Source organism: Leptosomus discolor, chromosome 2 (genome assembly GCF_034619465.1).
Source record: "Leptosomus discolor isolate bLepDis1 chromosome 2, bLepDis1.hap2, whole genome shotgun sequence".
Classification (NCBI taxonomy): domain Eukaryota; kingdom Metazoa; phylum Chordata; class Aves; order Leptosomiformes; family Leptosomidae; genus Leptosomus; species Leptosomus discolor.
The window spans coordinates 103,221,583-103,235,234 of NC_141392.1; the positions used below are offsets into that span (position 1 = coordinate 103,221,583).

The following is a 13,652-nucleotide window of genomic DNA, read 5'->3' on the forward strand; positions in this document are numbered from 1 at the left end:
CTAGGCATTCAATTCAGAACTATGAATTAGATAATATGGCCTATAAATCTTCAGTGTGGTAGAGTGATGCACTGCTATGCCTTTTTCTGGCTGTAAACAAGCTAAAGTGCCAAGCTATTGTAGTGGGTTGACCTTGGCTGGACACCAGGTGCCCACCAAGATGTTCTATCACTTCCCTCCTCAGCAGCACATGAAGGGGAGAAAAAAAGATGGAAAAAAACCTCATGGGTCAGGACAAAGGCAGTTTAAAAAAGCAAAAGCAAAGGCTGCATGTGGAAGCGAAGGAAAACAAAAGATTTATTCTCTGCTTCCCACCAGCAGCTGATATCCAGGCACTTCCTGTGGAGTAGGGCTTCAGTACACATAGCGGTTGCTCTAGAAGACAAACATTGTAATAACAAATGCCCCCTCCCCCCTCTTTCTCTCAGCTTATATTGCTGAGCAGATGTCATATGGTATGGAATATCCCTTTGGTCAGTTTGGGTCAGCTGTCCTGGCTGTGTCCCCTCCCACAATCTTGCCCACCCCCAGCCTGCTGCAGCCTACTGGTGAGGGGGAAATGTTGGAGAGACAGCCTTGATGCTGTGCGAGTCCTGCTTGGCACTAGCCAAAATGTGAGTGTGTTATCAACACCTTTCTAGCTACCAATACTAAGTAGTGGGGCTGCTATGGGGAAAATTAGCTCCATCTCAGGCAGACCAATATAGCTGTCAACTGTGTTTTCAGAATTCTTCCCTTGAGTCATTGTAATGCCATTCTTTTATATCTTATTGTCACATTCAGTGTAATAATTTGTTTTAAATAAAATGTAATTATTCAACACTATTTCTTAAATACATTACCTCAAGCAGCCGTAAAGTTTCTGACTCTCTGCAAGGACTGCTCAGACATCAGGCATCTTGGACCAAGTTTGGTATCTATTAGGAACTGTCTTTTTGTCATGAATGCTTTGATCTGATGAGGATTTAACAATTAACAGCAGCAGCAGAGAAGATTAGAGCTGTAAACTTTATATACAACTGTGAAGGGTTTTCATTTTTCGTTCCTGCTCTCTTCTGTCATATCTTTATTAACACGCATAACATTTTGAATTATGTAAGTATCAGGCTTTTTCCCCATAACCATTTGAATAATAAGACCAGCAACATCTCAGAAGGTGTTGAGAATAATCAAATTTGAGAAAAATTATGAGATTTTAATAAGAAGTGCACACAGGACTGAGAGAATGCTTAATAGATAAGGACGGGAAGATTTCTCCACATGGACTATGCAGCATAACAGAAAAGGGAAGAAATTAGAATGTGGAAAATGAGGGAAACACAAGTGGTTTGCACAAAATAAAGGTGCATGCCAAGAAATGAATGATGAAATCTAGAGCTTTTGTTTCTATAATGATTTATGGAAAGAAGATGGAAGGATTCAAGAACTCAGGCAGAAGTAATACAAGAACTTTTAAAACAGTTTTTCCTCATCAGTTTGGCATATAGACAAGAAAGACTATAATACTTTGCTGTTGATGAATAGCTAAATCACTCAAGTGGAAGGAATACCAATATTTAAAGACTGTTTCAGCTCAGTTTTACTGAAGTAACACACAGATTCAAAAACTTTGAAATGGAAAATTCTGTTCAATCTTCAACCAGTTCATCCACTCCTAACAGGTAGTTGCTGTGAAAGTAAGAATGTAACAAAAATATTTAAGTCTGAATCAAGATAGATAATCTTAATTTCTGTCATTTAAAAATAATTTGTTGCTACTAATATATTTAATGATAGGCAACAGAGATTAGTTTTATACATCAGTGACAGGATAGATGTATGTGATTTCTAGTAAATGTATTACCTCAGAATATTAGCTATTTATTTATTTTGAGCAAGAAGTTAGCAAATAGTAAGCTGTTTCATTATTTAGTTTACGTGGACAATAGTTTTAGCTGATCACTTAAATGAAAAATATTACTTTTAAAAATTAAACAGACGAAACAATATAAGCAAATGGCAAGTTGTTCACTGGGATTTATTTTATTTTATATTTTTAGTATTCCTGTTTCACTAAGACAAATAATGAATTCACTCCATCATGGGTGATTTCAATGCACCATTTACATTTAAAATGACAATTTTCAAAATAGTGATTTCCAGTTAATGAGAAATGTAATGAAAAAACATCAGTACACAACTATTTGAAACAGTTTTGATATTAACCTACTAGATTTATTCAATGTTAAAAAAGTAAACAGTCAAAACGTGATGGTAATGCACATATTTTGACTAATAAAAAAGCATTCTTGAACATCTTTCTAAATCTAATTCTTCATCTGGAGATAAATACAGATTATTCTATTATAATAATAATTCTATATTTTGTTAATTTTGGCATAAGGCAAAGATCAGATAATAAATTTTCTGGTTTTGTATAGGAAAGAAAATGCCATGCTGACAAAATTTCCTGTGCAATGTATGGTATTGTCCAGTAGCTACTGCTCTTTTTCAACTGCATATAGTTCAAGCCAATCAGTGTTCTTGATATCCTCATTTAAATAAAAGAGGACATCTTTGATGAAATTATAGTTCCTATCCCTTAAAATGTCTATCATAAAAATGGTAATTTATAGAACAAGTACTACATGCCCCATAGTGGTGTTTTCTGTAATTCAGGCGTTTATAGAACAGAATAGCATCTCTCTTAGAAGATCAGCTCATCCAACAGGAAAAATGGATAACTGCAGGACTACCAGCCCCTCCAGTTCTAAACAGCATCTCAAAATGAAGTACAGTTTGGGAATGATTGCTTGTAGTTTTATGTAACTGTGTTTAATGAGTAATGTACACTGCTTTTACTTTCTCTTTGCAGTCTGCATTTTATTGTTTTTGACACTGAGGTTGCTCATGACATCTTGAAGGTATGGGATGGGCCTATTGAAAGCAGCATACTTCTGAAAGAATGGAGTGGCTCAGCCCTTCCTGAGGATATTCACAGCACTTTCAACTCGTTAACATTACAATTTGACAGTGATTTCTTCATCAGCAAATCAGGCTTCTCCATTCAGTTTTCAAGTATGTAAATATTTTTTCACCTCAAATACAATAATTATATACACTATTTACATACATTATTCTTATATATTTTAACTGTTTCTCATCTTACAACTTCCTCTATCTTTAAAAAAAGATATTCTATTATTTTAGTTATTTTTTATCTTTATGCAAATAGCTACAACTAGGGAGAATTTTTGTATTTGCTTTGAATGTTTGAGTTTTCTTATTCCTTGTTTTGTACAGCAACCACATGCCTAGTGTTATCTAATTACCATTATTTAACAAGTCAAAATGAGTTTGTACATACAGAAGTTTTCTTCTGCACCGATGGTTTTAAATGTTCCCACCAGTGTTACCTAATAATATACTGTTTTGTGTTTATACTTCATGATCTTCGGGCTTTTTTTTCTCACAACATTGTTTGCATGATGCATCATTTTTATGAACTTAACCACTGTTTATGTACATGATTAAACTGAAGAATAGAATAAATCTTACCATATTGATATACATTTTTAAATTTTCTATGAAACTAATCAAACTCATCTTCAGGTCTAAAGCGAAAGCTCCTTTGTATACAGAGAAGCGATGATCAATATTGTACAAGTGACCAATATTTTAAAACTGAATACGTTAGTTTTTCTGTGATACTATGACTGAAATGTTAAAGTCTGAGGTTAGGACTGCAAGGAGACTATATCATTGTCTTTGTCTCAGTCGTTGCACCGTTATATATCTAAATATAATGTGTGTAAGTGTGTTTCTGCTCAGGAACATAGGAAAAATGTGAATTAATAAAATATGTGAGAGTAGAAGTATTATTTAAAACCTTCTCTGTAGGTGCTGTCATTCAGAAGTAAAAGGCATTAATAAACTTTCAGCCATTATTATTTGCATGAGGAAATATACTTTGAGGATTTCTTGATCTCTCAATAATGCATTTTACATTTACCTGTTTATTTCATTTTGCTTGTTTTTTCTGAATGTTGCCCCCCCTCAACTACAAGCTCTTTCATCCATCCTAAGATATCTAGTTAAAAGTATGCAAAATTAATTGAAGACAAAGAGCAGAATAATGTTTCTAAAATTTCTGATGAGTGTGCTACATATTATATAATACGCTGCTTTACATGTTACATGAAAAAAGTTAATTTTTACATTTATGGAAATGAAGAGGTTTTTTACTCTGTTAGGGTTAGGAAACACATTTTAAGTTGTATTATATGAAAATGTTTCTAAGTTCATGCACAAAATTTGAAAGAAGGAATATATTTAAGCAGTTAGACTTGACAATGCATTCTTTGACCTTCAGTAGTACTTATAGGAACTAGGAGATAATTTAATGCTTTAAGGGTAAAGAACTGATTTTGTCATCTTAGTGTAATGTCTGATGGATGCACTCATGCTGGCAGTTGCAGAGTATGTCTTACCGGAATTAATTGGAATTAGCGGTGAAGAACTGAATGCCTCAGCTCAAGTAAAGGGAAAATGGTATTAAAGTTTCATGCACCCTGCTTGACAAGTGGAATGTTTTATTAATTTTTTAATTGTAAGGAGTAAGAAATATGATTTAAGGAATATGAGAAAGTAAATGTTAAATTATTTCATCTAAAAATCAGAGCTTAGTTTTTTTGGTCTCCTTGAGGCATTGGGCAGACCATTGCAGCCTCGATCTGTAAATGATTTAAACTAATTAATCTGTGGCTAAGTGAGGATCTTTGCCTACTTTAGCACTCATCATGTGTTCAAACTGTAGGCCAGTTTATAGCAAAACTAGACAGAATATTGAAATTGCACTACTTAATGAATAGAAAAGTCTTAAGAGTTGCTTAAACTTTTTTTCTGGTAATTGCAGAAGATATAGATGGTTTATTACATGTTCTATGAAGGTAACTGCTCAAGTTTGTGTCTTTGTGTCACTGAAGGATTTTCAAGTGTTGCATTTATTAATGAGTATATTTTATTTAAATATTGATTACAATCCAAGAAGTAAACTTCAGGTGCAGACTTGCACAGGATTGAAAAACCTTCAATAATCCGAGCTTAAACACGCAATGTCTGTATTTGATTATTCAATTGGGATGAGTGACTGCATCAATGAACATCCACTTATGAGATCATACAAAGGATATATATCTGAGAGTATCAGATCAAATGAACAACTTAAAGACAAAGCATTAAAATGCTGCCCTTCAGCTGGAGAGTTTGTTTCTCTGCGCTGTAAATATGCTGATTAATTTCTATACTTTGCACTCTAGAATGTCCTTACTGCATCTGCCTGAAAAAGAGGTGCTGTGAAAGGATAGAATGAGGTAGATCAGAAACTATCACTTATAAATTACTTACTGTTGATTGTAAATGTAATTAGAGCTATTTTTAATGGAAAAATATAAGTGGCTGAAGCTTACAAAATATTTGAACACTATCAAGAGTGCCTTGACTTGGCCACTCAGCTCAGCATGTAGAGCATGAGGACACGAACAGACAAGAGTGATTATGTTAATTGTAATCAGTCTAATGCTTTTCATTAAAACTTAATTACCATTTAATCATGCATAAAAGCATAAAAAAATGGAGTTCACTGTACAAAATTGACCTTTACTCTGGGGGTTAAATACATTTAAACTATGTATTACAAGCCAGGGATGTCAACCAGCTCTTTCTGGTCACAATATAAAAAGTGAACACAAGAAGGGTATAGGCAAATGTGGTATTTGGCTTCTTTATTCCACAGAAACTGAGTTACTAGCAGCAAAAACTTCCTGCCTAAGTTACCATAATAAAGAAGTTTTCTAACCTAGCTGAATTCTGTCCTACCTATTACCTGAGGTAAATAGGATAAATTTCCCTCTGAAGTTGCCTTTTTCTTTTTATCAGCTATAGGTCTAGATATACGAACATACACTAAATCTCAAACTTCTGAACATCTAAGGGCAGGTGAAATGAATCCTACCACTCTTTTCACAACTGTGTCTTTCCTTTTGAGATATCATGAGGTATCCTGGCTAGTCTCCATCTGCCACTCTGGAAGATCACACACCCGTAGGTCCTTGGTCATATCTTCCAGTCCTGCGCAGATACCTTGGATATTGTAAGGCATCTTGAAATTAGACTAGCCACCTATGTCAAAGCAGATAAATTTTCCCCTGAATGTTTAATCTTCAGCTACTCTAAACTTCTGAAAACACTTAGATCCCATGCTAGTGGATGGTCTATTGATTTTACTGACCTGAAGCTTATTTTATTGAGAGCTTGTCTATATCTAACCATATAATTTGTTTACTTGTTATTTAACAAAACCGATAGAAGTGGCAGATGATAGGAACAGCACTGGGAGTTTCTAGTCATATTATCATTCTTACAGACTCAGATAGCCTTATTTTAACAATACATAGTAGTGGTTTTACAGTCTAGCATTTTTTCCTTGAACTAAATTCTCAGCTGTTGTAACTTAAGAGAACTGTGTCCTATTCTAAAACTAAATGATGCATTCATAGTTCCTCATTTGGTTTGATAGACTTTGCCCCTCCAGGCTGTAATATATCAAACAATTATTCGTATTCTTCTTATAATGGAAAAAACAGTTTGGGAAATGTCTGCCTTTTCTAGAGTCAGACCCATCTGTGATCAATTTCTATGCCTACCTCTGGTTCTATGGCATTGTTAATTTCTCTTAGTCATAGTATTCTGTAAGCATACACTTTAATTAGCAATATACCTATCACTGCTTTCATGTGAACAGAAAGGTAATCTTTTTCTTTGCTAATACAGAACAGCTGGCAAAAAGTTAATAAAGTAGCAAAGAGTTTTTTTCAAAATTTCTTTGTAATATTTTGGTCTTATTAGAAGAACTTAAGACACTCATTTATTAAAAGTGAAGATACAACATGAAAGTCATTTGTATAGTTGGTTTAGTCCAATTTTGCTTTTTCTGTGGTTTACAGAATCACAGAATGGTAGGGGTTGGAAGGGACTTCTAGAGATCATCTAGTCCAATCCCCCTGCTAAAGCAGGTTCACCTACAGCAGGTTGCACAGGATTGTATCCAGGCGGGTTTTCAATATCTCCAGAGAAGACTCCACAAACACTCAGGGCACCTGTTCCAGTGCTCCGTCACCCTCAAAGTCAAGAAGGTTTTGTTCATGTTGAGGGGCAACTTCCTGTGCTCCAGTTTGTGCCTGTTAGCTGGGCACCACTGAGAAGACCCTGGCCCCATTCTCTTGACACCCACTCTTTAGATACTTGTAAGTGTTGATAGGATCCCCTCTCAGTCTTCTCTAAGCTAAAGAGAGCCAGGTCTCAGCCTTTCCTCATCAGAGAGATGCTCCAGTGCCCTCATCATCTTAGTAGCCCTCCACTCGTCTCACTCCAGTAGTTCCCTGTCCTTCTTGAACTGGGGGCCCCAGAACTGAACGCAGTACTCAAGATGTGGCCTCACCAGGGCAGAGTAGAGGGGGAGAAGAACCTCCCTCGACCTGCTGGCCACACTTTTCATAATGCACCCCAGGATACCATGGGCCTTCTTGGCCACAAGGGCACATTGCTGGCTCATGTCCAATTTACTGTCCATCAGGACTCCCATGTCCTTCTCTGCAAAGCTGCTCCCTAGCAGGTTTACTCCCAGCCTGTACTGGTGCGGGTTATTCCTCCACAGGTACAGACCCTACACTTGCCCTTATTGTACCTCATTAGGTTCCTCCCTGCCCAGCTCTCTCCAGCCTTTCCAGGTCTCACTGAAAGGCACCACAGCCTTCTGGCATGTCAGCCACTCCACCCAGTTTAGTATCGTCAGCAAACTTGGTGAGGATGCACTCTGTCCCTTCATCCAGGTCGCTGATGAATATGTTGATTAAGACTGGGCCCAGTACTGACCCCTGGGGAACACCACTAGTCATAGGCCACCTACTAGACTCAGCACCACTGATCACAACTCTGTGAGACAGCGTCAAAAGCTTTGCTGAAGTCGAGGTAGACAACATCCACTGCTTTCCCCTCATCCACCCAGCCACTCATGCCATCATAGATGGCTATCGGGTTGGTCAGGCATGATTTCCCCTTGGTGAAACCATGCTGACTACTCCTGATAATCTTCTTGTCCTCCACCTGTTTAGACATAACAGCCAGAATGTGATGCTTCATCATGTTTCAAGGGATGGAGGTGAGGCTGACTGGTCTGTAGTTCCCTAGATCCTCCTTCTTGCCCTTTCTGAAGACTGAAGAGACACTGGATTTCCCCCAGTCCTCAGGCACCTCTCGTGTCCTCCCTGACCTGTCAAAGATGATGCAGAGCAGCTTAGCAGTAACATCTGGCAGCTTCCTCAACACTTGCGGGTGCATCCCATTGAGGCCCATGGATTTGTGAGTGTCCTGTCTGGCTAAGAAATCCCTAACCCAATCCTCCTCGACCAAGGGGTAGTCTTCCTTCTGCCAGGCTTCCTCTCCTGCTTCCAAGGCCTGGGATTCCTGAGGACAAGCCTTAGCAGTAAAGACTGAGGCGAAGAAGGCATTCAGTAAGTCTGCCTTCTCTGTATCCTCCGTCACCAGGACACCTGCCTCATTCAGCAGGGGGCCCACATTTTCCCTGGTCTTCCTTTTGCTCCTGGTGTATTTGAAGAATCCCTTCTTCTTGCCTTTGACGTCCCTAACCAGACTCAACTCCAAACAGGCCGTAGCCTTCCTCGTTGCATCCTTGCATACCCTGACAATATTTCTGTGTTCCTCCCAAGTGGCCAATCCCTTTTTCCCCATGTTGTAAACTTCCTTCTTCCCTTTCAGTGTTTCCAGGAGCTCCTTGCTCATCCAAGCAGGCCTTCTGCCTCCTTTGCTTGATTTCTTCCTCATAGGGATGCATTGGGCTTGGAGGAAGTGGTGCTTGAATAGCAACCAGCTCTCTTGGACCCCCCTACCTTTTAGAGCCCTAGCCCATGGGGTTCCTCCAAGTAGGTCTTTGAAGTTGCTAAAGTTAGCTCTCTTGAAGTCCAGGGTTGCGATCCTACTGATTGCCCTTGCAGATATAAGCAATGATGAGTAAAGATGCCTGACTAAATCTTTATCTTAACAACATAAGTCATCAATTATGATAACAAGAATAAAAACCCAACCAGTTAATTGAATAATTATGTAAAAAATATTGTGTCTGATGTTGACACATCTGTTGATATCTTAGTTCCTGTGTCAAGAGATTAAGCATCAGCAGTTTTATGTGTGATAGTTCCTAATGACAATGGGCATAGTCTGACAAATCTGTTTAAGCAATGATGCCTGCTTCTATCCACTTTTGTAATTTCATTCGGTCATCTGTTTGTCTACAGCAATTGTTACAGTAACTGTGTCACCTATCTTGAACTCTTAAGAGTACTGTTGTCTTGTAAATTCTTGTTTTATTGCTTAAATATCTTTTAATTCCTTGCCTAATGGTCTGAGATACTACATTTAAGTACTATAAGCATTTCCATGACAGAATCTTCAGTGCTAAGATTCATCATGCAATTGTTCCAGCTTGATTCACAGATAAATTATCAAGAAAAGGGGGTTAGCACAAACATATATTTTAAAAGAAATTTGCACATGCACCAAATTTTGAGTTCAAATAAAATTAAATCCATTAAGATATCCCTTGTTAAAATAGATAAAAGGACACAAGACACAAGAATTCAAGATCCCTTTTTAAAGTCTGTAACCTAACCATTTCACAGTTCAGTCTCTTCTCTTGCTTTCTGTGATGCTACAAATGTTGCATTGCATGCTCACAATGACACAGTTTCATGCTGGCAAAACTGTGTCACAGCATTTCTATCCATCATCTAATCCATGGCCTGGGCAAGGCATCCTCAGCCTCATAGGGGATAGCAGTTCTTCATCTGGTTCCTGTGGAACTAGGCAGAAATTAAGCTTGGAGGTTACTTTGATGGTCATCTCTAAACTTGTGAGCTTTTGTACTTCAGACTTAATGAAAGAGGCTGCATTAGCATTTGGGTTTCTCTTTTCTTTACATTCTTGGACAATACAAGACATTTAAACATGTGGTTGATGCTGATTTGCACAGTTCTTAGTCTGAACATTTACATATATTATGTGAGGTACTTTTTAGAGAGCAAACACTATTCTCTCACATTAGGAAATTCGTGTTAGTCTGAAATCACTGCAAATCCTATGTACAGTGTCTCAGCTTCAATATGCCAAAATCATTCTCAAACCTATTATGCAAGCATAATGCACTAAACAGGGGAAGCTTGTGCATTGCCTGCAATTTACAAGCCTAGCTCCTGAAGAGTCTTTATTATTTTTATAACCATGTGGAGTAGAAAAAAATATTATCTGCAGCACAACAGTACAGCATATGGCTTACATGATTGTTTACCATAGACATAGTGAAAATAATATTCACGAAGGTGATTTTTTTTTTTTTTTTTTCCTTGAGCTACAATAGATTACAGGCTAAATAAACTGATAAAAAAAAGAAGCGTCCTTCAGGTGAAAGATAAATTAGTCACAATCTAACATATTGCTCACAAGACTACAGATATGCAAATATAGTGTGTCATATTCTCAAAAATTGATTCCTATTGATTTTCAATGAAGATTTAGATCAACTTTGAAAATGTAATTTGGGGGACAAATCCAAAAGATCTAAAATGGGATTCTGGAAGATTATTAAATTAACAACAGAGAGGCTTAACACAGTGACTGCCAACATACAGAGGTCTGAAAACTCACTAGCAATCTGTGGTTTTCCCAGCTGCCCATTCTTCTGGCACCTACCTCTAGTTCCATCTCTTGTGTGCACAGAAGCCTGTTTCACTCTGAGCAGATGAGAGACAGTAAGAGATGGGAAATCTGTACAGTGTTACTTTATAACCCCCTGGGTATCATATAGCTTACTGCTTAGAACACGTGTGCAAAAACTAAGAAGCAGAGATTTAGTTCTTTTCCAGCATAATGGAATTGAAATCCCCTCCTCTCCTGGCTATGCCATTTTAGACACCAAATTTTTCTCAGTCATTTCTAAAAAGTCTAACTATGGTTAGCATCCTTGAGTCTAAAGTGTACTTACTACTTTCCCTGCTTTACAGCATATATGTTTTAAAATTGTGTTCAACTTCAGGTTTCTGAATTCATCAGGGTTTTTTTTGAAAATTGCATATGGCAATGTTACATCACAGCATGAACACAGCCTTTCTTACAAGTACGTAAGCTAGGTATTAATTACAGGTCTATATGTTAGTTTAGGGGCTGAGACAAAAAGAGTCTGTTATAAAAGAGCAATGACAGAAAAACTGGTGATTTTTAATGTCTGGATTGCTTATCAATGCATATAACCTCTATACCCTTTAGATATTTGCATAATGCCAAATGAAGGAATAGTAGATTTGTAATTTTCATGCAGTTACAGAACCTCTTGGGAATCTTGAGAAGTAAAACAACTTGGAAAGGAGACAAGTTGAAAAGTTGACAGTCTGTCTAAATGTTCACTTTACTAGATGACACATCAGTGCTTAAATGTCTGGTGTTTTGTTTAATTAGGATCAAGAGTATTTGGCGTGATAAAAAGGTTATTAAATTCAAATACATAAAATAACTTCTGAGGCTGCAAGAACAAAAGCGTAAAGAACATTTTGGTGCTTGTTAAACATCTGTGATTGTTTTTAAAATTTAGAATTTTGTATATAAGAAATGGAGATTAACAGTGAAATGAGTATTAAAAGGCATCAGTCCTCTGTAATTGGTGCATACTTGACACAGTCAAAATGGGAGAAAATGTTGTTTTCTGAGATATTATGTTGCATAACTTTTGAAGAAGAAAATTAAGATATTCAGAGATTTGTTGAAAAAAAGATACTTATTAATTACAGAGATGGGCTTATGCTCATATACTGGAACAAATTATGATTCTTTACCGGATATGCACTATAGTAATCCATTTTTTAGAGCTGTTATTGTCTGTCAAATAAGAAATAACTTCTCTGAGGTCATGACCATGCTTTCCTTCCCCTGTGGCCACGCATACATTTAGTAAACTGCAGTAATATGGGATGTCAGGTAAATTGCCAGAATGGTGCCTGAGGAGCGCTTACACAGTACTCATTAGTAGTGACAACTGTTACTTTAATTCTTGGATCGATGCTTATAAATTCTTGTGGAAAAAAGTCCACCAAAGTTTAAAAAACTGCCATGTCTTTTACTTCATCTATGTACAGAAACCATTCCAAGGTATAAGACAGACTATTTTGGAATGGAAGCGAGGTCAAAAAACTATGAATAATAAAATTTTAAACAAAGCTCCTGTGATTGTAGTGTGTTATCATAACCCATGAATTCTTATATAGAGATGTTTTATAGTTTCTGTGATTTGTCTAAGTGACCACCTGTTTGCTAGAATGTGCATAAAATCAATTTACCATTCTAAAATGTTTGTTTCTCATCTTGCTCATTCTTTTTTCAACCTTTCAATCTCCTGAAAATTTATAAAACAGACAAAAAAAAAGTTTTCCAGCTATACAACTTGGTAACTGTTTCAGTTTTGCAAATGTTTAGTTGCTCTTGCTGTTTCTTATACTGGTATCCTCTTTTGGTATGGACGGAAAGAGAGATGCAGTTACTAATACAGAAAATGGATTGCCAGCACATTATGGTCAGAAAAGTTGCATAGTGGTGGTAGTCATGGAGCTCTTTTATCTTATGAAAGCCTTTGGGTTGTACCATTTGAAATGAGATAATAAAATAATTTTAATGAAATAGTATTGTTTCCTAGGACTGAAACAGAAAAAAATTAACACTACCCCCACCACCAACCCCCCCCCCCCCAAAAAAAAAAAAACCAAATAGAGCAGGGAGGATGGACTTATCACTAATACTAATAATTTATAGGAGTTACGGAAAAGACCGTGCCCCTCTATTTAAAATAATAGAAAGAGATTATAAAGCATAAAGAAGTAATATTTTGTGTACTTAATCTTTTTTGGCCTGCAATTTGTAATACTATCCTAAAACCCAAGTACTTGAAGTGCTGCACACTGCTGAAAATACAGAAAGACATAGTCCCAGAGAGTGTTAAAGAATGGTCCAGCCAAATACAATAAGTAACAGTAACATTAGCTCATCAGCCAACAAAACAGTAAAAAACAGTTTTAACAATGGCATATATGCTTTTAATAAACTAGATCAGTTTTTCTCTTGAATGCTCCTCATTGGTCTGATTATGTCTTACAGGCTGATGTCTGATGACCAAAATGAGGCTTTGAAAAGACATCAGATGTGGAGTTGAGATGGTTATGAATCAGTTTAAGAATGAATCAGTTGTCTGATGAGTGAGCACACAAGAAAGTATACATAGTTCATATTAGAAAAAAAAAGACAATAATTTTGTATTGATTTTTCACATTTTTCAGGGATTATCTCTTGCAGTACTAGCAATGAGCAGAAGGATGTAGTGTAGAAGTTTTTTTAAAAAAGTATTTGGTCTGGATTCAAGAAGTTTAAACTTGGTTGAATGAAGATGATGAAAGTTGTAGAGGGACTTACTTGTAGATATACACCAATATCATTAATGGTGATTGTGACACTGGGTTTGTGACTTCTTATTTTGGCTTTTGCTCACAATTGTGATAAGTTCT

General features: G+C 36.7%; 1 protein-coding gene across 1 annotated transcript in view; it reads left to right on the forward strand.

The window, feature by feature from the left end:
• The window catches only part of CSMD1 (CUB and Sushi multiple domains 1), a 1,224,748-nt gene that overhangs the window by 995,720 nt on the left and 215,376 nt on the right, over positions 1 to 13,652 (forward strand). The window contains exon 26 of the mRNA XM_086461528.1: positions 2,855 to 3,057. Within this exon, the coding sequence (XP_086317654.1) occupies positions 2,855 to 3,057 (203 nt within the window). The remainder of the gene's footprint in view (positions 1 to 2,854; positions 3,058 to 13,652) is intronic.